Raw genomic sequence first — 24847 nt, 5'->3', positions numbered from 1 at the left:
TTTTGAAAAGATTTTTAAATTTGGAGACGGATGAAGGAGTATAAGGAAGGTAGTTTGAGTGTTCCACCAACGCAGCTGAATGCTCTATCACCAATGGTGGGGTGATGGGATTGGGGGTGGATAGAAGGCCAGCTCTGAAGTGTGTAAGAGGAGCCATAAGACAGGAGAAGGTTGAAGAGATAGGCTAGGGTGAGACTGTGGCGGATTTCGAGAATGAGGACCTCAAATTCAAAGCATTGAGGACAGGGAGCAAGAAGGTCAGCAAGGATGAGCCATGGGTGAATGGAACTTAGTGCAGGACTGGGTATGAAGAGCTGAGTTTTGACTAACTTGGAGTTCACCTGTGCGAGACGCCAATCAGATTCACATGACAATGTGTACATGCCACAAGGAGCAATAGTCTTCCTCTGGAGAAGATCACATAAGTACAGTTATTCTTCTGAATAGTGAAACATTTCTGTACTTCATTACACAGTTTTGAAACAGCTAAAGTTAAAATGGAAGCTGCCTTCCCTCAACCAAACTTCAGAGGCCAGCTGTCTTCAAGAACTCAGGCAGGTTGTTTGATTTGTAGATGAGCCAGAATGCGCATGTTTGATTCGAGGTGGTAATCAAATTATTAGTCCTCTACTGAAACAATGAATATTTGATGTGTAAACTCCAGTTACTAATCTAGTGAAAGGTGTGGTTTCAATTGCTGGCCAGTGTTAAAGTCTATGAGCTATGCAAGAGCTGGGCAAGATGTCATTTCACTGACATGGAGGTGTTGCCAACAAACAAACTAAAGGGGCCTGCCTTTACATCAAAGACAGGACACCCATCCTAACCGAGGACCATCCCAGGGTTTTCAATTCCCTAATTTCACATTGCCTGTACCACATATAGCTGGGAGGGTCTCAGTGGAGTTGTCTCCCATATAACATCCGTCAGAGGCTACTGGGAAGATCTACAAGGATTTTAGACTGTTGTATGATCAGTTTATATAGTGTGTAAGTCTAGTATTGTGCAACTTGCTGTCTCTTTCTTAGTTTCGACATAACCAGTTTGACGATGTGTTTTTACTGCCTTTCAGAAGATACAGAACGTGATGTGCTAGACCATGATTAAGGTGTAACTGTCAGTCCTCTGGTGCGCTATCCCACTCATGACATGTACGAAAAGTGTAGGTTTCGGTTTCGTGGGGAAGCTCAATCTGCTTATGGAACCTGATTTTTCTGTGCAGTCATTTGTTGGTAGAAAGCACAAATAATAATACCTAAGACATTATGTTGCGTTAGCTAGTCTCAGCTGGGCAGTGGTGGGAGCAGGGTAGTTGGGTTCAGCATCGTCTGAATTAGGGAGGGGGCAAAATTGTCCAGGACACATCCACCTGATCACTGTCCAGGCTCGTGTCTGGCGGGGGCTATGGGGGGAAGGGATACTGGGATAAGGTGCTGAAGGGTTGCATGAGTCATGAGAGAAGAAATTAGAGATGCAGGGAGTTATGACAATGTTTGAAGAAATTTTGGTTTTGGAAAGGTAATTCAGAAACGTTTCAGAATTCACTAATAGACTGCTTCGGAGTGCATATCATGGCGTACTTGAGCCAAATGATGCAACTGGTCAGATTGAGTGCACAGTACACTGTAAATTATTTATTATTCAGCACTCTTGTCCAACGTTGATTAGCATCGATGTGGATGATTGCATTGACATTATGGCCTTGATGGAAACTTGGCTGACTGATGACACCTTCCCCCTTAATGAAGCCTCCCCACCTGGCTATAACTTCCACCACTTGCCCTGCCCAGATTGCCGCAGTGGCGGTGTGACCATTATCGGTGTCAAATTTTGTTGCATAATTGCTCATGTGAAGCACCATGGGGCATTTTACTACGTTCAAGGCGCTATATAAATGTACGTTGTTATGTGATCTAATGAAAATTGGACTGAACGGTATTAACAACAATTCCCTGGGGAATTCAAGTAGTTTTTTTTAAAGAGTTGTGTTTCAGTCAAGGACACACAGAACTGTGTGGGTTATGATGTAAAACATAAGTATTGTTTAAGAATTTCAGGTGGCAGAGAGATGGGTAACAACTGTACATTTTTGCACCAATCCTCCTACACTACCAAAAAAGTTGATCCCGATCACATGTAACTTAAATTGAGAGTGCCCAGGCTTTCAATATTTCTATGTAATATCTCTATAACACCATTAATGGTCCGTACAGAAAATGTGGTTGAACAGTTCAAGAGGACAGCGCCCTATATTTAACAACATCATCTTTTTCTCCTCCCTCCTCTCTTCTCCTTTCCTTCCCCCCCCCCACCCCCCCCCAAAATAAAAATTATAAAAGCCTGATCATGATATGCAACCCCGGGGGGAAATGGTGTGAATGTTGATTAAGGTTGAGATTTCAACTCTGTTCTCCTGTTTGAGAGTTGAGTGCTCTTGCAATATAGTTGATGAACTCCCCCCAGTAATTCTCGTTTTTAAGACTGTATTTCAACAACAGGTTGAGATCCATTAAGACGGTTACTTCGATTTAACAGAGGTGAAAGCTTTTAAATATTGCCCATACCTGCACTGCAAGCACTTGCAATTTCACCCTCTCTCACCTCCCCTAAAATCAACTCCTATGTCCGTATACTTTTCTGTTTCAGCTGCTAGATTTCAGATTCAGATGTGGTCAATATATCATTTAGAAGTTTTCTCCAGAGTTGCTCTTTAAAGGTGGGTGAACAGGTGTGAATTAAATTGGGATTACCTGTGGGAAATGCGTCACAAAGGGAACACAATTAATCAGCTGTGTGCTTCCAAATCTTGATCTTCACTACAAAAAAAATGCATCTTTTGAAGAGATTGAGGTTTTATTCTGGAGGGAATGGAGATTATTTCCCGAGGTGTCAGCCGTGGCTCAGTGGACGCACTCTTGCCTCTGAGTAAGAAGGTCTCCTTTCAAAGACTTGAGCACATAATCCAGGCAGATACTTCATTGAAGTACTGAGGGAGTGCTGCATTGTTGGTGGTACTGTCTCTCGGATGAGACGTTAGACCGAGGACCCGTCTACCCCCTCACATAGATATAAAAGATCCAGTGGCATAATGCGAAGGACAACAAGGGAGTTTTGCTGGTGCCCTGACCAACATTTATCCGATAATCAGATTATCTGGTCATTTACCTCATTGCTGGTAGTGAAACCTTGCTGTGTGCAAATGACTGCCATGTTTCGCTACATTAACAGTAACTGTATTTGAAAGGTACTTAATTTCTTTCTTTCCTTTCATCCTTTTCTTTCCTTCCTTCCATTCTTTCTTTCATAAGTGTCTAGTTAAAATAACCAGTACCCTGGGAGTGAGTGGGTTTAAAGTGTACTAGTCTCTGGATTGATGCCTTCAATTCTACTCTCAACTTGTCTTTTATATCTGCAGTAACTCGTTTTAATCAACAGAAATTTCAGCTATTTTGGCTTCAAACCAGCTTATTTTGGCATAGTTGAAGTACTGTGTGTACACACACCAGGTCTGATGATCTGGATTCTGTTCTACAGAACATCACTTAAGGTGGTTTAATAACACAAACAACTCAGGCTGATAATTTATCAACTAGGCAGTCAACTTGCATTTGGCTGAAAAGGGTAAACTAACAGCTTTGACTCTGTTCAAACTATCAGTTCGCTGTGTAAGATGTTGACTGCATTTTCAATTATATAGTGCTTTAGTGTACCATGTGGTGATCGTTTATCAAATATGGATATTCAACTGATCAGTTGCTATATAAAAATAGGAGAAATTAGTATGATTGACAAGCAAATGGTGAGGATTAGAATTGAGCTTCAAGTAGATTTCATTGAAGCTTCTTAGTTTTGGTGAAGGCCTGTGCTTCTATAGGAGTTGTTCTCTTTACTGGGCAATCACTGGTAAAATAAATATGGCGAAGTCACTTGAACAGCATTGAATCAAACGTGAGTAGCCATTTAGGGGTTACCACAATGACAGACTGTAGAAGCCACCTAATACACATTCATTTATTCATGCATGCTGATGAATATTTTTGTTACTTTATAATTTTGTGGTAAGGCCACATTTGAAATATGGGATTTTTGGCTCCTGTACAAATTATGTAGATATTCTTTCACGTTTGGCAGTACTGGTCACTCCCCTAAACAGTCCCTACGTCTTAAGCTCAGGAGTGCATCCAAACTGCCCAATATCTAATACAATAGTGTAACCTAGGAACGTAATAATAGTACCCCCTTGTGATCGGAACTGAATATCATGTCTTTCACACTTGCGTCCATGTGCTTCCCCAATCTTTCAGTAGGCTGACTTGAATCGTTTGTGAGATGAGGGCAGATATGAATCATTAAGCTGCTTTATTTTACAGACTGCACGTGAACATACAGAGTGACCATTATAATCAAAACTCACTTCATTTCAAACTCCTTTTCGTTAAGAGAGAAAATATTAAACCATGTGAGCATGTCCTAGTTAGTGAGCTAAATACACTTGCTTTTAGTCTGTTTCAGCTTGAAACAGACCATGGTTTACACAGGCTTGGTTGGCACTAGTCTTCCAATAAACTGCCTGGGTCTTCATTGCCTTTCTCTCAGAGCATGGTACATTGGCGAGACCATGCAGACGCTGCGACAACGGATGAACGGACACCGCGCAACAATCGCCAAACAGGAGGGTTCCCTCCCAGTCGGGGAACACTTCAGCAGTCATGGACATTCATCCACCGACCTTCGGGTAAGCGTACTCCAAGGCGGCCTTCGAGACACACGACAACGCAAAATCGTCGAGCAGAAATTGATAGCCAAGTTCCGCACCCATGAGGACGGCCTCAACCGGGATCTTGGGTTCATGTCACGCTACACGTTACCCCACCAGCGAACAAATGTTATCTGTTTTTAATATAATGGGTCATTTGCTGGCTCTCTCTGCCTTCCGGATGTTTCTGCCTCTCTCTGTTTTTCTTCTCTTTTTTTTCCCTGTTTGTTTTTTTGTTGAATGTGTATTCGGGGGTTCTGCAGGTGACACCTCTCTGTCTGAACACGGTGATTGCCTTGGCAACAGGCAGTTGCAGGGGCAGTCTGTAAACACCATGTATTGTTCTATATGTATAAATGCGTAGGCTTCAAGGAGATCCTGGAACATTTACCTGAGTAAGGAGGAAGTCTCCGAAAGCTTGTGAATTTAAAATAAAATTGCTGGACTATAACTTGGTGTTGTAAAATTGTTTACAATTTCTCTCAGTAGACATGCCCTCCAGACTGACCTACAACATTGAGGATTTTTTCCTTCATGTTTTGGTACCAAGATGACTTTAAGACCAATTTAGATTACAAAATGTAGACACTAGATTTCTGGTCCACATAGGTGAGTTAGGGAAATTATTTAAAAGGGGCTAGAGTCAACCTAGAAAATCAAATGCTGTGTGGCACACTGTGGGTCTAGTTTGTTGGGACATTAAGAATGGCATCTACAGGATGGCGCTGATCCGGGTTAAGTATCGATTCTGCTATTAGAATTATACTCTGACGTCCTTGCTCTTCAATGATTGAGGAGGCTTCGAAATATTATCACCTTGGAACTCTTCACCTCCCTCAGCTGAGTATAATGGGAAAATCCATTGCACGATAAATTGACTGTGGGTGATAGAGGGAGCCCCTCTGCTTGATTAGTGAAAGGGTCTTCATGTTTTCATATGTTGTACTGATATTTATTCTCCCTGAAATGTGCTGATGGCATGCCAATTTGTCCTTCATTCATCCACTTGTATTATGAAACTGATACTCCATTCCTACACACTGTAGTTAGAAGGGCAGTAAGACTTTGATCTATAAATGTGGCTTCAGTGCTTGAATGGAGTTCTAAAGTTGAAGCTTTTGTTGTGGTCACAATTCCTCTCTAGTGCCTGGAAGCAATTTATACAGTTGAGCAATATCCTGTTTTACTAAAAGCAGGAAGGAAAGAGACTGGGGCATTTTAATAACCGTTGCAACTTAAAGGTAATTGATTTAGAAAGTGGCATTTAAAATTGTGAACTGATCATTCTAAAAGCTTTATGGTATTTTAAGGATGCTGTGTGATAGCTAATAGGCCCATCTAGTGGCTAAAATAGGTACTGCCCCACCAAATTATTTTAAAAGTAGCAAAAGCTCTAAATATGCTTCACACTTTTGGTAAGAAAATACCCACAGCCAGTCACGTAACTATAGTTTGAGAGGATTACTGTAGCTGGATCTGTAACTACAAATTAAAGGACCTGAAATTGAGCAGTTCTATAAAACATTCTGCAAGAATGATACCTTGCTCTGCCTACCTCTGGTATGTTGGGATTTGTTGTTGCTGCCTGTAGTATAACTATTATAATTGATTCATTGAATTTCTGAAAAAATTGCTGTGGAAAAGAACGCTGGGCACTATGGAGCTCAGTGATAACTTGCTGTCTCTTTTTTTAAAATGTCCATCAGTCTCTTACGTTGTCATTACGTTCCTAATTTCCTCAATTTTATTTTAATAGATGCAAACTAACTGTAAACCTTTTTTACTGATTTATAAATGTGTGAGAAAGAGTTCCACAAAGTCCAATAAAAATCTGAGTTTTAACAGTGTGACTCTTCCTTTCAGCCCCGCATGGACCAGTATTTCAATCAAATGGAAAAGATTGTAAAAGAAAGGAAAACATCATCTAGAATACGTTTTATGGTACAAGATGTGATCGATGTGAGAATGGTATGTAGTCCACTTCTTTTTCAATGCCATTGCTGTTTAAAAGGGGTAAATTCCTTCTGTACCAGAATAGTGGTCTGTACAATATTGCTACCTTAAGTTGGTCAGACATTTCTAATTAAACATTACAAAAGTACCTTCTGATGCATTGAACAGCAGTTATTATTTGGTGATGATTAAGGGTGATCACCCATCTGAAGCCTGTTGAAATGCTGGTTTGTTTTTATTCATTCTCTGAATATGGACGTTGCTAGCAAGGCCAACATTTATTGCCCATCTCTAAAGTGTTCTATGGTGTTGTGAACTCCAACAAATGAAAAGGTTTTGAACAGTGCTGTTGAGCGAGAGCGACATGTATTTTCTTCATGAAGAACAAATTACTTGATGAGAGGCAAATCTGTGTGCTAATACAGTAAATTGTTATTCCTCCTCTCTTTCTTTCCCCTCAAATGCCCAGATTGGTGAGAGAGCATGCAAGAGTAGAGCTCTTTCAGAAGCATACCAACCAAACTGTGTATAATTGTGAGAGTTTTAAAAATGGCCTCTGTGGCAAGAACTCCTGCAGCTATATGTTTTAATTCCAAAAGTAGAGTTTTGAAGTTCTGCTCTGGAAGAAACGATAGATTCTGGATCTCAGACTAAAAATTAATCTTTATCCTGTCGTCATCCATAAGAAGACTTGTTTTTGTTAAAGTGTATGCTTGTCATGGTGAGGATTTGTTGAGCGATGGAAACCTTTTCTCCTTTCGATCCTGTGTCCCTTTCAAGCATTCCCCTCTTGGGTACAAGTGGATATAGAGTAAATACATGTTGGTGACTGGTGATTTATGAAAAATATTTATGCTTGTTGTGTCACAAGTGAACTTGCTATTTAGTTTTGGACTGTTGCAGCATTTAACGAATTTGATGGTATGTGTACCACATGGCACTTATGCATCACAGAAAGAGAGATCTAAAGATAGTTGGAAATCCAACCAGAAGAGATGTGGTATTGACATCAATAAATTACATCATAACATGGAAATGTCTAAATATATGGTCAAATAATGTCTGTCCATGGGTTTCTACACACACTGAATATATTACATTCATCCACAGAAAAACTGGGTGTCACGTAGGGTCGAACAGGGGCCAAAGACCATTGAACAGATTCATAAGGAAGCACAGATTGAAGAGCAGCAACAGCAGCTGAAGGTTCATCAACAACTATTGTCCAAACAAGACAAGAGGAGAACAGGTATAAACCAACTGCTTCTGGAACTGCCTTTACAGATGTAATAATTTTATATATAAGCTTGCAGTTGTAGTGCTTCATATCCTATCAGTGGTAATGAGCATATTGACTCATCTTGTCATGTCATGTCTTGCTTTGCTCAAGTAGAGTCTATCCACTTGAGTCCTCTACTTCCCTTTAGATGGGTAGCTGCCTGTTCAGGTAATAGAAAAAAATGGTTCCTTGCAACCACTGTTATCAAGATGGTCAGAAGAATCACTTTTACTGTGTTGTTACAATGAGCGATGACCAACTTGTACTGATAAATGAAACAATAGCTCACGCTGTTTACTGGTCTGTTCGTGCTTTTTGAAGCTTAGCTGCACGCTGACTTCCTTTGTACATCTGTCCGCTAAATTACACACCTGAATTACTTTTTTTAATTGTAAACAATCTTACAACACCAAGTTATAGTCCAACAATTTTATTTGAAAATCACAAGCTTTCGGAGGCTTCCTCCTTCGTCAGGTGAATGTCAGGAAATCCATCACCGGCATCTCCACATCATACTTTTTTTAAAACAGGGCTAGCTTGTTTTGTGGAGAATAGGTGCAAGATATTGAAGCACAGATCAGAAAATAACTCTTGTTTTGGGGTCAAACAAATTTTTCTGCTGTTGGGGAGTTAGTTCAGTTTTAGAAACCATTTTAGAATTTAGTTAAAATGGAGGAATTACTTACATATGTATGGTTTGATTCCAAACCATCTGAGAGAGAATTCCTGGTGTTCTGGAAGAATATTGGGTCCTGGATTCAAGACCCAAAGAAATCTCTTTGATCCATATCCCCATCCCCATTGGAGTAGGAATGTTAAACAGATGTGATCACATTACCCAAATAGTGCATGTTTTAGCAGTAACTGTTGATGTTTGCAGGTGGAGGACGACCTACAGAAGAAGCTTGGAACACCGTTCCAGTGACGAAGAGCAGCAGGACGATAGACCCCAGCAAGTTCCCGAAAATCACCAAAGTACGGATATTGTTACTGGTGCAAGTACCTGAAATTTTGTTGCTGTAATAATTTATAGACAAACTGAGATAAAGTAGTAAATCAAGGGCATGCTAGTTACCTATGCTGATTGTAAAGAACTTAAGAGCATAAGAAATAGGAGCAGGCATAGGCCATACGGCCCCTCGAGCCTGCTCTGCCATTCAATAATATCATGGCTGATCTTCGACCTCAACTCCAATTTCCCACCCTGTCCCCATATCCCTTGATTCCCTTAGTGCCCAAAAATCTATCAATCTCAATCGATAATTAACGGCTGAGCATCCACAGCCCTCTGGGGTAGAGAATTCCAAAGATTCACAACCCTCTCAGTGAAGAAATTTTTCCTCATCTCGGTCCTAAGTGGCTGACCTCTTACCTTGAGACTGACCTCTAGTTTTGGACTCTCCAGCCAGGGGAAACAGCCTCTCAGCATCTACCCTGTCAAACCCTCTCAGCATCTACCCTGTCAAACCCTCTAAGAATTTTATACATTTCAATGAGATCACATCTCATTCTTCTAAACTCCAGAGAATATAGGCCCATTTTACTCAATCTCTCCTCATAGGACAACCCTCTCATCCCAGGGATCAATCTAGTGAATCCTCGTCGGACCCCTCTAAGGCAAGTATATCCTTGCTTAGGTAAGGAGACCAAAACTGTACACAGTACTCCAGGTGTGGACTCACCAGAGCCCTATATAATTGCGGCAACACCTCCTTACTCTTATACTCCAACCCCCTTGCAATAAAGGATAATGTACCATTTGCCCTCCTAATTGCTTGCTGTACCTGCATGTTAAATTTCTGTGATCCGTGTACAAGGACACTCAAGAATAGAACAGTCATACCTTTAGCGTTATCACTGTACAGATTGGGTGATTGTTACACTATACAGGAGGTTTGGACACAAATCGGTTCTCCAGAAGTTTAGCCAAACTCGTCGTCCAGTTATTTTCACTCATCACCCCTGTGCTCGCTGACCTACCTTGGCTCCCGGTCCATCAATGCCTCAAATTTAAAATTCACATCCTTGTATTCAACTCCCTCCATTGACTCACCCCTCCCTATCTCTAACTTCCTTCAGCCCTACAACCCTCTGAGAACTCTGCGTTCCTCCAATTTTGGCTCCTTGTGCATCCCCCATTTCCTTCGCCTCACTATTGACGGTCGTGCCTTCAGGTATATAGGCCTTAAGCTCTAGAATTCTCACCCTAAACCTCTGCATCTTCACCTGCCTCGCCTCCTTTTAATACGCTCCTTAAAGCCTACCACTTTGACCAAGATTTTGGTCACTTGTCCTACAGACCCTTTGGTGTCAATTTTTGTCTGATTTTGTTCCTCTGAAGTGCTTTGGGATGTTTTACTATGTTAACGGTGCTCTATAAATGCAAGTTTATTTTTGGAAAGCACTTCAATAAGGTGTTGTGTAAAAATTAAGGCCTTCGGTATTGCAGAGAATGTAGCTAAGTGGATAAAAAGAGCTGGCACAGGGACAGAAAGTGATGAGTGGAGATTAATGGATGTTTTTTGGATTGGAGCGTTGTGGATGAGCCCCAGGGATTTGTACTGGGACCTCTTGTTCCATCCATGTATTAAAAACCATATATCTGCGCACACGTCTTATCAACTTTTGCCATTATAAATTCCAGTGTACACATTTATAAATGGAAACTGCTAACGTAAACTTGTCACCCTGTAATCACCGCCTCCCACCAGCATGATGAGTTTACACAGGCATTTTCCATTATAAATATGGAGATATGAGCCTATAATGGAAATATATAAAAATAAGGACCAAGTGTATAACATTAAAATGAGGACTAAATTATGTCTGCACACTCTGGTCCAATTATCCCCCTCCATCTAACCCCACTTCACCTGAAGATTACCCTTGACTCCCCGTATGCATAACCATAGGAGATTGACTAGTTTGTTTCAATGATTTGGAAATGGGCACAAGAGGAATGACATTGAAGTTTGCTAATGACACTAAATTAGGGGGCATGAGAAAGAATGTAGGAGTTTACAGGCGGACCTGACAGGTGCAGAGAAATGTGAAGTAGTACATTTTTGGGGGGAGGGGTGGGATTAAGAATGAAAGGAAGCATACCCTAAATGGTAAGACTCTTAACAGAGTAATGAAAAAAGGCTGTCAAGGAGTGTAGGTGCATACTGTAGGAGTACAGGTAGAAAGGGCCAGAAAAAAGGCAAATATGATTCTGTATTTCATATATTGGGCATTGAATGTAGATGTTATGAAGTAATGTTGAATTTGTACAAGATGTTGGAGTATTATGTGTGGTACTGGGCACCCCATTATAGCAAGTATGTTAGAGCTAAGAAAAGTGTATGGCAAAGATTCGGTAGAATATTACCAGGTATGAGATGTTGTAATTATTGACGAAAATTGAGTCTTTTTTTCCCCACTGGAAAAGAGAAGGTTAAGTGGGAATCTAATGGAGGTTTTTAAAATTATGAGAGGTTTTGAGCGAATAAATAGTGGAAGATTGTTTCCACTGTTCAAATCTAACAATGGAACGTAAACTGAGGATTATCATCACTAGAAGAACGAAAAGGGAAGTTAGAAGAATTTGTTTTCACCCAAAGGGTTAGTGAGGTAGAGACTACATCATTAAGAGGGAATTGGATATGTATTTGAAAAGGAAGATGATAAGGGATGGGGAAGTTGGATTAGAGCAGACATGTCCTGGTGAAGAGCTAGACTGGCACAAGCACAATGAGCTAAATGGCCTCCTTTAGCACGGTAAATTCTACAATTGTAACTGTAAAAGCTTTAAAATGCACTTTATAACTTGAATATCTTAGCCTTTTAGAAACATAATATGTCTGCGGTGCGTAGACTGATTAGATGACCCAGCTGATTACTTCTCTTTGGTCTAAAGACTTGCATGCCAGATTTGTTTTGACAGTTGAGTGAGTAAGATTAATAGTTTTTAATGCCTTGGATTATTTAATGGATTGGAGAAGAGGAAGAGAGTGAGACAACAAGTACATGATGCTTTTTGCTGGTTAACGCCTAACGCAGTACATATGAATGAAATGAGCCTGTACCTCAGCCAAAGGTATGTTTTGATCCATTCTGCAAGGCAAGGCCAGTCCTATAAAAGCATTAGTCACAACTGCAGTTATGGTGATTTAATTTGTGTTTGATGGTGAATCTTTTTGTACTGTTCAGATAAGAAATGTAAATGCTGGAAATCAACATTTTTGACGTCCATTGTCACTTTCGAGCACTACTTTATCGGGTATAGCATAAATTAAATGCAGAGGAAAAGTCCCTCTATTCTGGCCCAACAATGTGCCGTAATCCTATCCTCGAAGAGTGCCTCTGTGTGAGCGGTGTGAATTTTTCCCATGCCAGCCATTCTCAACTCCTCTTAACAGTGAGCTTGTCTGTCCTTCAAAATCACACCTCCAAGGAAACTAGGTTGAGACTACATAAACCCTTTCAGACAACAGGTAAAGCGAATTTTATTCCATTAGCCTGAGCTGGATTCAAACCCTAGTCCCAGAGGTGAGAAAATCTACCATTCTGCAACAGTTATGCTTAATTAACTGTTTAATTATGGTGCAGGTTTTAATCTTGGCATTAATTTGGAATCAGCCACAAGAGTATAGTACATTCTCCACCACCTCAGGCTTCAAGGTGTAAGATTATTTTGTCTGCTGTGATGATGGAGCAAGCTGATACAGGATGCTACAGTACAGAGAAATGCTTATCTTATGTCTCCCTCAACTTTTGATTATTTTCAAATGATCCTATTTGAAGCCTATATTGACAGACACCAGTACATTGAGACTTTGAGAGTGTAGATAACTTGCACGTTATAAATGGTACCTTCAGCAAGGCTTTGAAGGAGGGGGCAAAAAATAGTAGATGGTTGGAAGCTGAGTGATTATTTAAACGTAACATCGGGACAAATGGATCAAAATGCCATTAAGGCCATTAAGCCTGGTCCTTCCACAGGCCACATACAGCCAGCTTCATCTTGGCATCCAACCCAATTAGTCTCCTGAGAAAAGCATCTGTGAGCTTCTTCCTGCTTCCCAATAGTAAATCAACCGAAGCTTCAAAATGGCTGTCCAGCTTTGCATCTGATGCTCTGTATTCTCAAGTGGTTATCTTCCTTTGTAAAACATTTCCATGGTTCCACCAACTCAGGAACCATTATGCCACTCAGCATTCGACCATCTATTATCTATACTTAATTAACTAACCCTTGGTCCATTTCCCAACCAGATATTCACAAATTTCTTTTGAAGGATTTAATCATAGCAGCAATGAGTGCTTTAGCCAGGAGTCTATTCCATGCAGTCACTACTCTGAGGAGAAAGAGTTCTAGTCTTTCCTTGCTTCAGACTTGTTATTAGTGAACTTGTCCTCTAGTTCTGTGCTGACAATCCCCAAATTAAATAAATTACCTGGACCTACAAATTCCATTCTTGGTTAGCACATGGACTTTAAAACAGTCCACCAGTTTCTGAGATCATTTTGTGCAGTGGGCAAAATGAATTTGAAAAACACACTTGATGATCAGCTGTGCTGTTAAATTCTGTTTGTCCCAGATGCAACTAAATCTCTTGACAGATATGTCAGATTACCTTCTTACACTATAAACAAGCTGGTTTTCAGACTGTGCATTAGTTATTTTTTGTGTTGCTCAAAGCAAAGTGAGACCATATACATCACCGCAATCTGATTTTAAAATTTGAGAACTTGTAATGACTAAAATGCGATCCAGGTTGCAACAACCTATTGACATACATGTGGGCTCATGGATTGTCCATGTTAATTAATAGGGTGTTCCTCTTATGGGATCCATGTTAATTAATGGGGTGTTCCTGTTATGGGATCCATGTTAATTAATGGGGTGTTCCTGTTATGGGATCTATGTTAATTAATGGGGTGTTCCTGTTATGGGATCCATGTTAATTAATGGGGTGTTCCTGTTATGGGATCTGTGTTAATTAATGGGGTGTTCCTTTTATGGGATCTGTTTTAATTAATGGGGTGTTCCTGTTATGGGATCCATGTTAATTAATGGGGTGTTCCTGTTATGGGATCTGTGTTAATTAATGGGGTGTTCCTGTTATGGGATCTGTGTTAATTAATGGGGTGTTCCTGTTATGGGATCCGTGTTAATTAATGGGGTGTTCCTGTTACGAAGTTTGAATTAACAGAACCATAAATGCACAGTTCAGCATGAAGTTTATCGTCCCCTTTTCTCCCTATTCTCTTGGAACTGTTGATACATCCACGCATATGGTTACAAGGGTGTCAGCAGCCCAAGTGAACCTCACCCAAATGGTTGTTCATGGTTGAGCCTCGCAAGTGAGTATCGGTAAACTACTGGACCGTGGGACATTACAGCCAAGCTCCAATTTGCCCACAAGTGCGCACTTTGCAGCAGAGATCAGGAGCAGGAACTGAGGCTGTTTTTTTATATATCTTGCTGGGCACTAATAGCACTCCTGCTATCCCAGCTGATACCTAATTTAGCACTAAACCAATGATTGAGCCTGGGTCCTTCTTTGTCTGTATGACTTGGGTTACACCAAGCCAGTCCACTGAGCGGTTGGACAGCGGATATTTCCTTGTTCGAAGGAGAAACAATCTTTGATGTCGCACCTTTATCTGAGTGGCAAAATCACATCTGTCATGAGCTTGTAGCACGATGATAGGAGCTGATAACGTAAAAATGGTGGAACAATGCACAGGTTTTGGAAATGTGTCTTATAAGTATGGGTGAAAGGGAGGAGTGAGAAACTAGCAAGCATTTTGGCCTGATCAGTATAATCACCAAACAAGATCCCACTTTTCAGGATTCTGAAAGTGTTCTTTTGCTTTATTCTGTCCCATAGCCTGCCACTGATGATAAAATTCAGCTGGGTCCAGGCAGCCGATTAGGCAGCTGGGGTAAGGGCAGCAGTGGAGGAGTGAAAACTAATGAATCTGGTAAGTGAAATGGTACTCGTTTCTCCGTCTTTTCTTTGTGATAGTTTTACGCAGACGTGTTTTTTTTGCAAACCTGACTTTAAAGAACGAGATTATACATTTTCCAACACACCCCTCTAGTCTCGTAATCACAGTGCTGACAATTTATTGCTGGTTAAGAAATTATTTAAAACTGGATCTTTCCCCCTCTGGAAATGCAAATTAAACTCTATAAAAGTCTGTGTGGTTTTGTGATGCCAATCAACATTTTTTTATTGTGTTTAAAAAAATTTTTTAAAAGACAGTCACCCTCATTTGGATGAGTGGCTAGTGGCCTTAACCCAAACCTATGCTGGTGCTGCCGGTTCAGTGCCAAGTCTGTGCCCATACTGCCTGCTGTGTGAGAAATGTCCAGTTCCTGTTTGGGATGTCACTGACTTACGGCTTGGAAAATAATTTTGTGGTTAATCACAAACCACCTACTTTATCAATGCTTTGAAAAAACAAACACTACAAGGTTACAGGTTGACCTAAAATTAATTGTGCAGTTAGGAATGGAGATCTACATCAAAGTCTGTGTCATGACCTTATTTTTAAAAAAAATCTATTTTCTTATGTGTTTTATTTACAAATGTGTATCTGGAGTACACTGACATGAATTAATCTGCAAGAAATGGGTTTATTAAAACAACGGAACTGGTGGAAATTGAGTTTTTATGTATGTGTGTTCACAAATCTCTTTGCTCCTCTACCCCATTTAGTTTCTTACCTTCCAAGTAATTAGTGGCCTCTTTATTCCTCCCACCAAAATGAACCATCTCACCACTATATTGAATTTCATTTGCTATTTATCTGTCCACTCCCCAAGCCTGTTTATGTCTTTCTGTATTTTGTTACAGTCCTCCACATTATTTCCTACCCCCACCCCCCCCACCTCCAATTTGGTATCACCTTGGAGATGTTATACTGGTATCCCAGCACAACTCCTCCAATCCCACTCCAGGCCTTGAGCACATCATCTCGGCTGACACTTGAGTGATGTGCTGCATTGTTGGAGGTGCTGTCTTTCAGTTTAAATGTTAAATGTAGGTCCCACCTGCCATTCAAGTGAGCATAAAAGATCCCATGGCCCTATCTGAAGAACAACTTGATGTTTTACCGGTGTGCTGGCCAACATTTCCCCCTCAACCAATCCTATCAAAAAGAAACTGATTAACTGCTCATTCATCTCATTTGCTGTTTGTGGAATTTTGCTGTGCAAATTGCCTGCCGTGCTTGCTTCCACAAGTCAGGGCACTGGATGTGAAGCACTTTGGGATGATGCATTGAAATGTAAGTTTGTTGTTGAAAACCTAGGGACTGCCATCACTGTTCAATCTACATAGCATAAAGCTCAATGTTTTATTTCAGACTCGCCACGAACGACAAGCTTGAATAGATTCTCTGTACTACAGCAGTCCACCCCTCCCTCTGATTCAGAAACACGCAGGACAATACCTAGGTGAGTGCTGTTGAAGCTAATGAAAGCAATCTTGCATTTTTCATTGATTAGTTTCCAGTAGAATATGCCAGCACTGATGGTCACTTGATCTCCAGGGCTATTGGTTTTGTTTCTGGTTTATTTTATTCTGCAGATGGTGCCTGGTGCTGCATATTAATCTGACTTTATGTTAAATGCATGCTTCAGGAGAGCAGTAAAAACAGAAAATGCTGGAAACACTCAGCAGGGCAGGCAGCATGTGTGGAGAGAGGAAGGTAGGGTTAACGTTTAAGGTCGATGACCTTTCGTCAGAACCACACAATCTGAAATAGAAAAAGACAATGCTGGAAACACTCGGGTCAGGCAGCATGTATGGTTCTGACGAAAGGTCATCGACCTTAAACGTTAACCCTACCTTTCTCCACACATGCCTGTCCTGCTGAGCGTTTCCAGCATTTTCTGTTTCTATTTCCGATTTCCAACATCTGGAGTATTTTGCTTTTCAGGACAGCAATGCCAAAATGACTACTTTGCACCACACCCCCAGGTATATATTCTTGACCCAACTCTCGTGTAGGCCCCTTGGAAGCCAATTTATAAGACGTGCGCAGACCCTTTCCCTTTTCTGAATGGGCCTCCAATCAACCTACGGGAGAGCAGAGGCAAGATCGGAGGTTGTTCAGATGGCATGTCGGGAGCCCCACAATAAAATAGGTCTCTGCTGCAGCCGGGAGGAGGTTGTTTAGGGTCCTTTATATTTTCGAATACGGCAGGTGAACTGTGCGTTTATCATTGGCTGCACTCTTGTAACATAAATGCGTCGTTAGTCAAAACATATCAGGAAATTTGAAGTGCCATCTTCATCAGTTAACAGTAGGAGCTGTGCAGTTGGACTTTTGAGCTATCGTGACTGCAGCCAGTATAGATGCATATGCAGGCCTTTAACTACTTGTTCAATACAACTCCTCTCTGCAACAGGGCCAGATATAGTGATTGTTATTAATGAGCAAGAGACTCTTGGTCAACTTGGCAGACAGTGAAATATATAGAAAACAGATCAACACCTTCCCTTATAAGCATGCAAAATCAGATTGTATATGGTTTTGATGCTGGCTGATTGTTTGTTTGTTTGTTTGTTTGTTTTTCTTTATTTTCTTTCCCTTCTCTTCCCTAATACCAAATACCATTCCTAGGGAAGACAGATGGGCTAGTTCTAGCCTCTCAAGGAATGTAGCTCTTGTGCAGTCTGCTGGGAGGTGTGCAACATCAGCCCAAGTTGACTGTCTCTCTTGTTTTTCCCCATCACCACAGGAAAGAACCTTATCTGTAGACAATACCAACTTTCCTGACCCACAAATGATGACTCTAACTGAGATTAGTATCTTGGGTGTGAATCACAACCAATAACCCACTATTTGTCATTCTGTAATAATATAAAGAATAGTCAGCACAGATTTCAGAAGTGAAAGTCATGCTTGACCAACCTTATTGAATTCTTTGAAGAAGTAACAAAGAGTAGACAAGGGTAATGCAGTAGATGTAATATATTTGGATTTTCAAAAGGCCTTCGATAAGGTACCACATTGTAGACTAATGACTACGGTCAGAGCGTGTGGAGTCGGGACAGGTAGCAGAACGGATAGCAAGTTGGCTACAAAACAGAAAAAAGAATAGGGGGTTAAGGGTAGCTACTCAGACTGGCAAAAGGTGGAAAGTGGTGTTCCACAGGGATCAGTGCTGGGACCATTGTTGTTCACAATTTACATTAACAATTTTGACTTGGGAATCGGAAGTACAATTTCAAAATTTGCGGGTGACACCAAATTGGGGGTTGTAGTTAATACAAGAATGCGTCAAAATGCAAGCGGACATTAATAAACTTGCAGAATGGGTGGATAATTGACAAATGAATTTCAATATAGGCAAGTGTGAGTTGGTGCATTTTGGTAAGAAGAATAAGGAAGCCACATACTGCTTGGATAATAGTCTAAATGGGATAGAGGAGCAAAGGGATCTCGGGGTACAGATACACAAATTAGTAAAAGTAGCGATGCAGGATAAAAAAGCCATAAAAGAGGCAAATCCAGCAGTAGGGTTCATTTCTGGAGGGATAGAATTGAAAAGCAAGGAAGTTATGTTAAACTTGCATAGAACCTTGGTTAGATCACACCTGGAGTATTGTGCACAATTCTGGTCTCCATATTATAGAAATGATATAAAGGCACTTGAGACGGTGCAAAAAAAGATTCACAAGGATGATACCAGAACTGGGGATACTCTTATCGGGAAAGGCTGAACAGGCTGGGGCTCTTTTCTCTTTTTAAAAAAAGAGAAGGCTGAGGGGTGTCCTAATAGAGGTCTTTAAGATAATGATAGGGTAGATATAGAGAAAATGTTTCCTCTTGTGGGGGAGTGCAAAACTAGAGGTCATAAATATAATATAGTCACTAATAAATCCAATAGGGAATTCAGGAGAAATGTCTTTACCCAAAGAGCGGTAAGAATGTGGAATGCGCTACCACAAGGAGTAGTTGAGACAAATAGCATAAATGCATTTAAGGGGAAGCTAGATAAGCACACGAGGGAGAAAGGAATAGAAGGTTTTGCTGATAGGGTTAGATGAAGTAGGGAGGGAAGAGACTCGTGTGGGGCACAGACCAGCTGGGATGAATGACCTGTTTCTGTGCTGTAGTTTGGATGTAACTGTAGTACATCAACACGTTGAATTGTTCTCACCTGCCACTCTTTCAAAGTGTATTAAGCTACTGTCCATACTTTTTGTCTAGAACACATTATTTACCGTAGAATTTTGGATAAGCTGCATTATGTTTCAACAGAATCCAAATAAAAGTTGTGCTTCAGTGGCTGAAGGCCCCATGTGGGAATGTACAGTAACATCGAAGAGTTTTGTTTGGGGTGCAATATTGGTTGTTAGGCTGGATTAACTCGAGTACTGAAGAACTTGTCAAAACTGCAATTCTGTATTATCCATGTATCTTTCCATTTATTTTTAGTGGCAACTGTGAAACGTTTAATAGAAGTGCATCAAAAGCACAAACTTTATTTTTAAAAATTAATAGGTTACTTGACATTGTTTTATAGTATGGTATAGTGCAAGTAAACAGATGGTACCAGCAACTAGTGTGTAAACGATTAACTTGTTCAGTGCATCAAATTGCTTGTGATAGGAGATTGTGATAATTCTGTTTAGCGGAGTTAAATCTTGAAGATTTCCAATATTGTGTGCAGTACACTGATAAAGCCCAGATAATCTTGCCTGCTACTTAATAAACCTATATGCATCTTGAAGTTGACCATTAACAAGTAAAGTGCACCACAGAATTTATTGGACATATTCCCTGATGATGTGTGTGGTTATGGTTGGTTGCTGTCAGGCTGTAAAACTCATTGCAGGAGCAGTGAAGCCCTGATCTCAGCAACAGAAACTCCAGTGACTTCAGGTGGATTCCCACCTTAAACTGACATTCAGTTTCTGCTTTTACAATTTTGCCTAGTTTAAAAGATCACTATTCATTTTTAGAAAAAAAAGCCTTTGGATGTTAAAGGAGGATAGTGGATATGTTCAGATTGGTATTCTGGAGAATGAGATCAAACGAACTGAAGGACCTTTCTCGTGCAATCCTATCTTGTGAAGTTGTTAATTAGTTTTTTTTTGTAAACTCCCATTTACCTGGTTCTGATACTTTATGTAGTTTCCTATTGAGATGTGTTGACCAATTTCAGTATGTAGTCTAATTCTGGAATTTCTTCTTCTCTGGTGAAGTCAGAAAAAAGAAAGGTTGCTTCAAACAAAACCTATTGATTTAGGTTTACTGACTGTATCCTACAATTCATCAACGTGTCAATTCAAGCGGCCATTTATTTAAGACAATTTACAATTAATTTTAGAATTTGTAAACAATGATGAAGCTATCCTCAGCCATGGTATTGAACCTAATGGACAGCAGGCACTGCTCAACAGTTTAACATGGGGAAATAATGGGAGAACATTGGTTTCGCGAAGCATTAAACCATTAATGACGCCAGCCCAATTCATTCAGGCCTTTGGGGCTTATGAATTAGTATTGCATTATATCACTGTTATTTCCTTCCTGCTTTATAATCATCTGCTCAATCTATAATGTGTAACTTTGTAATACAAAGATTAAGTAATCTTTTTCTCCTTTTCCCCCATCGCCCAAATAGTCGAAGCAGTACTGGAAAGGAGAAGAACGATAAGCCAGCTCGGCCAGCCATCATACGGGTGAGCAGTAACAAGGAGCTGCTTGATGATCGAGCACGAGAAGAGGAGAGGAGAGAAGCCCTCGAAATCGTACAGCAAACCACAAGTACCTCCGAGGAAAAGAGTGCGGAGGGAGACAGGAATCGGACTAAGGAAACTGGTAATTTGCAATTCCTGCCTCTTTGTGTACAGCTTAATAGCACTGGCTGTTCGTTTTGAATGAGGAAAGCCATTTGGATCTTCACGTTTGATCCATTCATTAGGAAATCAGTGGCATAATTAAAAATGCATGTGCAGAACTAAACTAAACAAAGCTGCACTCTATGCACTGTTAATTTTGGCAATATTTCACATCCAGACCTACAGTATTTTACATACAAGGCATGGTTCTGCCGCAAAGCAGCATTTATCACATTTGGTCACCCTGATGAGAAAAAAATATTAACTGAACTACCTCAAATAACTTGCTGCGACACTTCTAAAAGTATTCTTTGGCATTGCTCTTTGTTTCCTCCCCCTAACGCTCCCATACTTGCAACCATAAAGGCAAGCGAGCATCCGAGTTGTGGGCCTTTGCCAATACCACTCTTAAGCCAGCTGTCAGGATGTGCCGTAGAGAATAATACAATACTTAAACATTTAGTGGTACTTGTGGACTAGAGATTCCAGCAACTGACCTAGAATTTATGTAGATTTGATTTTATGTAAATTTATATTTTTTAACAATTGTCTGTTTTACATGATCTGATTGGTCTGTGCATTCCATTGGTCAGAAGGAGTTTATTGGAGGGCCTATTGACCAATGAGGTAGGAGATGTGACGGAGCCTCCCTCAGCAATTGGGGTGGAGCGCATCATATGGAAGTTTCAGTATTTGCTGGCAGCCTCCTGGATTTGAAGCCTGGGGCTCGACTCCACGCTCCTCCAGGCCTGGTCAAGTGCTCTCTGGTCTAGTCACTCCCAAGCCCCACCATCTAGTGTTGTTTCCTGAGATTTTCTAATGAATACTCTGCTGCACCTATTCAGCAGTTCCCCTTTCCACCCTCCAATCCATGCATGCAGCTTTCCTTACTCCATTCCAGTGCCCCTATTTCTCTCAGTTGCATGTTTTGCACAGGTGTCGAGCATCCCAGTACTGGATCCGTTGCAACAACACAGGAAAGCTATATGACTTAAGATATATATCCCAGCCCTGCCTTCTCTCTCCATCCCAACACCCCCCAGGTTCCAGTTTCTAATCTTTGCATGTTGCAAAAGTTCCCAAAGGGGGCTCCGGCCCCATCCCCCTGTAGCCGTCTCTAACATGGTACATTATGGCTGCTATCTTTCTGCATACATTGAGCTTTAGAAAATGTGAGAAACAAATTGAGTAAATTAGCAAAAGAGCTTATGTGAGAGGCATAGAATCATAGAAGTTACAACATGGAAACAGGCCCTTCGGCCCAACATGTCCATGTCGCCCAGTTTATACCACTAAGCTAGTCCCAATTGCCTGCACTTGGCCCATATCCCTCGATACCCATCTTCCCATGAAGAGGAGAGAGGAGACTGTGGACAAAAACAGAACAAAATCAAGAGCATGCGAAGAGAAAGACAGAAACAATGAAAAAAAAGATGAGGCATACAGAGGGAGACAAAGTAAAAGGCTTCAGGGAAAGAAGAGAGTAACACTTTTTATATTTGTCTATTAGAAACACCACAAAAGATCATTTTATTTCATTTATAAAAAGGGCCCCAGTGACTCAGTTGGTAAAAGCTATGCCACTGAGCCACGAAGACTAGAAAGTTCCAGGTCAATTCATTGTCCGTGCTGACTTAGTTAATCTCGGGTAAGGTAACAGTAGGGTGATACAATTGGGTTCTATGCCCTTTGGCAAGGGAGGGCAAAATCAGCCAGGGTTCCTGCTCACTATCTAGTGGTGCCTTGCTGGACTGGAAGTACAGCTTGTGGCTGTCAGATGAGGGCCAGATTGGGCTTGGCAGTATCCTACCCTCTTCCCCCCCCCCCCCCCCCCCCTTCCCCCTTTTTCCACACGTATTGAACTAGGCCTCCACACTCAGTAGGTTCACACTTGAAGAATGGCCCTTGGGCAAGGTGGTAGAATGCAACAGGTGGCTGTGGAGCCATACCGAAGCATGAGTCAATAACCTCTGGAAATGAGGAGTGGGGAAAAGTAACCTGTTAGTCTTTTCATGCCTTTTTTGGCTGATGGACAGCTTTGTGTTTTTACTATTGACTAATCTGCAACTATACAAACTCCACATTCTTCACTGCCAATGAAAATAACTGATGTGTATTATTTATGTTGCAACAGCAGTTGCAACGGTAGAGGATTTATTTATCAGCCTTTAATTCCAAGGATTTATAAACATCGATAACACGGACGTATATTTGCATGATAAAATCTTCCTTCAGAGGAAATTAGAGTGTCCAGGATACTCTGCTCTTGTGCTGGGCAGGGAGGTGCCTGGTGAAGTCGTTGAGTGCAGGAAGGAGAAAATAGCTGCTCTGATGCCAGCACTAAGCTGGATCGTATGGCCTGGTGACATCTCTGTGACAAGCTGCTGATGTCATAAAGTATAATTACAACGGGAAACTGGCAATGTCTTGAGGGCTCCTCCTTTCATTATTCTGACCAGTAATGTGAGTAAGACCGAAACCAATGTACAAAGTTGTTACAATCTCTGTTACAAGAACACTATTATTTATTTTAAATTCTAAAATTTCGTGATCCATCCAGGTGGGTAAGAATTTGCAGCAGTTGTACGTCGGCTGTAGCAGACGGACTTCATTTAAAAAGAAAAGTGTAAAAATGGAGATGCATTGATATAACTTGAATTTATAGTAGCTAACCTGTTGCTTTCCTTTGAGAAACCTGTCTATGGTTAATTAGCTGCCGACAGTATGTAAAGGGCCTGTACACTGATGGAGATCTTTTTCAAATTTGATTTTTTTTCAGTGAAGCCTGAATTTCCTCCTGGTGCTTCCCCCAAACCTGCTCTGTCTGACGAGGAGATGGAGAAAAAATCAAAATCCATTATTGATGAGTTTTTGCACATTAATGATTATAAGGTGAACACTTGCAGGATTTTAATTACTATAATTCAGCAACCAACTGTTAAAAGAAGTTTACATTGTTACTGACTGTAATATTGCCCCATGGTTTCCATGAGTAGCATTGTTTCCATACATTTAAACGGTTGGCTATGGAGATTTCTGGTAGTCTGTATTCTATAGCAGATTCCACTGAAAGCTCAGCATAAAAATTGTCAAACAGTTCTGTTCATGTTTGATTCAACATAATATCTGACAACTTTCTGTATACTCAAATTTAGAAATGGGGTTAACATTTTGCAAGATGCTTTTTCAAGGAATTTACCTTTAATCCTGAACACTGAATTTTCTTGGAAATGCATATGAAAATGTATATATCGTATTCAAAATTCTGAGGCCACATTTTTTGACCATGGTTACTTTTATTTGTTGTTATTAATGCCAAAATGCTGGCAGATGTCTCCAAAGTTGTTGCACCTTAGACAGGAGCCTGCTGTTTGAGGTGTTCCCCTCGCATCTCAGTGGCCAGAGTTTCATCCTTCCTGCTGCATGTTTTGAGTTTTTGTCATTCTGAAATGTAATGAGGCAACTCCTGTCCATATTTGCTTTGTCAATGGGCGCCTCTAATCTGCCGACAGGGACAGTATACTCTGAACGTCTGATTATACAGCCTTTTATGTCTAGCACAATGGATAGGGAAGGATGGAGAGGAAAAAATTTTAAATTCCCATGACAGATTGTGAAGAATTGGGTATTTTTTTCTGCCTTACAATTCTATTGAATATCCCTCCTAATCGTAAAACCCTTACTTCACATGTTTATTTGTTCATCTCCAGTCCCATCATACTTAGTCCTCAGCAAAGCCACTTGGCCCATTCCATTCCAAGTTCTTGTCTGTCATGCCCTGCAGTAACTGTGCATCCTTTAGTTATACCACCAGATAGAATTGGCAGTTGAAGGAAAGGTTAGTCTCTCCTCCAGCCATCCTCCACTGCCCTTCCGCCCTGCAATTTTTAAATTAAAGTTAACTTAAATTTTGATGTCCACTATTATTTGAAAACTATGGTGGAGCAGATAACGAAAGGAAAGGAAGAAAATAAATACTTGCAGTGAAAATTTTAATATTCTAAA

General features: G+C 40.7%; 1 protein-coding gene across 11 annotated transcripts in view; it reads left to right on the top strand.

Annotated features, from left to right (window-relative positions):
• Positions 1 to 24847, top strand: part of LOC137301207 (eukaryotic translation initiation factor 4 gamma 3-like) — a 284740-nt gene that overhangs the window by 233955 nt on the left and 25938 nt on the right. For 9 of the 11 annotated variants that reach the window (XM_067970666.1, XM_067970674.1, XM_067970671.1 and 6 more), the window contains 7 exons: positions 6602 to 6724; positions 7820 to 7958; positions 8869 to 8963; positions 14867 to 14960; positions 16350 to 16440; positions 20626 to 20822; positions 23622 to 23734. In XM_067970666.1, the coding sequence (XP_067826767.1) occupies positions 6602 to 6724; positions 7820 to 7958; positions 8869 to 8963; positions 14867 to 14960; positions 16350 to 16440; positions 20626 to 20822; positions 23622 to 23734 (852 nt within the window). The remainder of the gene's footprint in view (positions 1 to 6601; positions 6725 to 7819; positions 7959 to 8868; positions 8964 to 14866; positions 14961 to 16349; positions 16441 to 20625; positions 20823 to 23621; positions 23735 to 24847) is intronic. The other 2 variants (XM_067970676.1, XM_067970669.1) reach the window with 1 other exon arrangement.

The sequence above is a fragment of the Heptranchias perlo genome, chromosome 32 (genome assembly GCF_035084215.1).
Source record: "Heptranchias perlo isolate sHepPer1 chromosome 32, sHepPer1.hap1, whole genome shotgun sequence".
Lineage (NCBI taxonomy): Eukaryota > Metazoa > Chordata > Chondrichthyes > Hexanchiformes > Hexanchidae > Heptranchias > Heptranchias perlo.
Note: the sequence above shows the minus strand (reverse complement) of the source record. Positions and strands in the feature narration are given on the sequence as shown.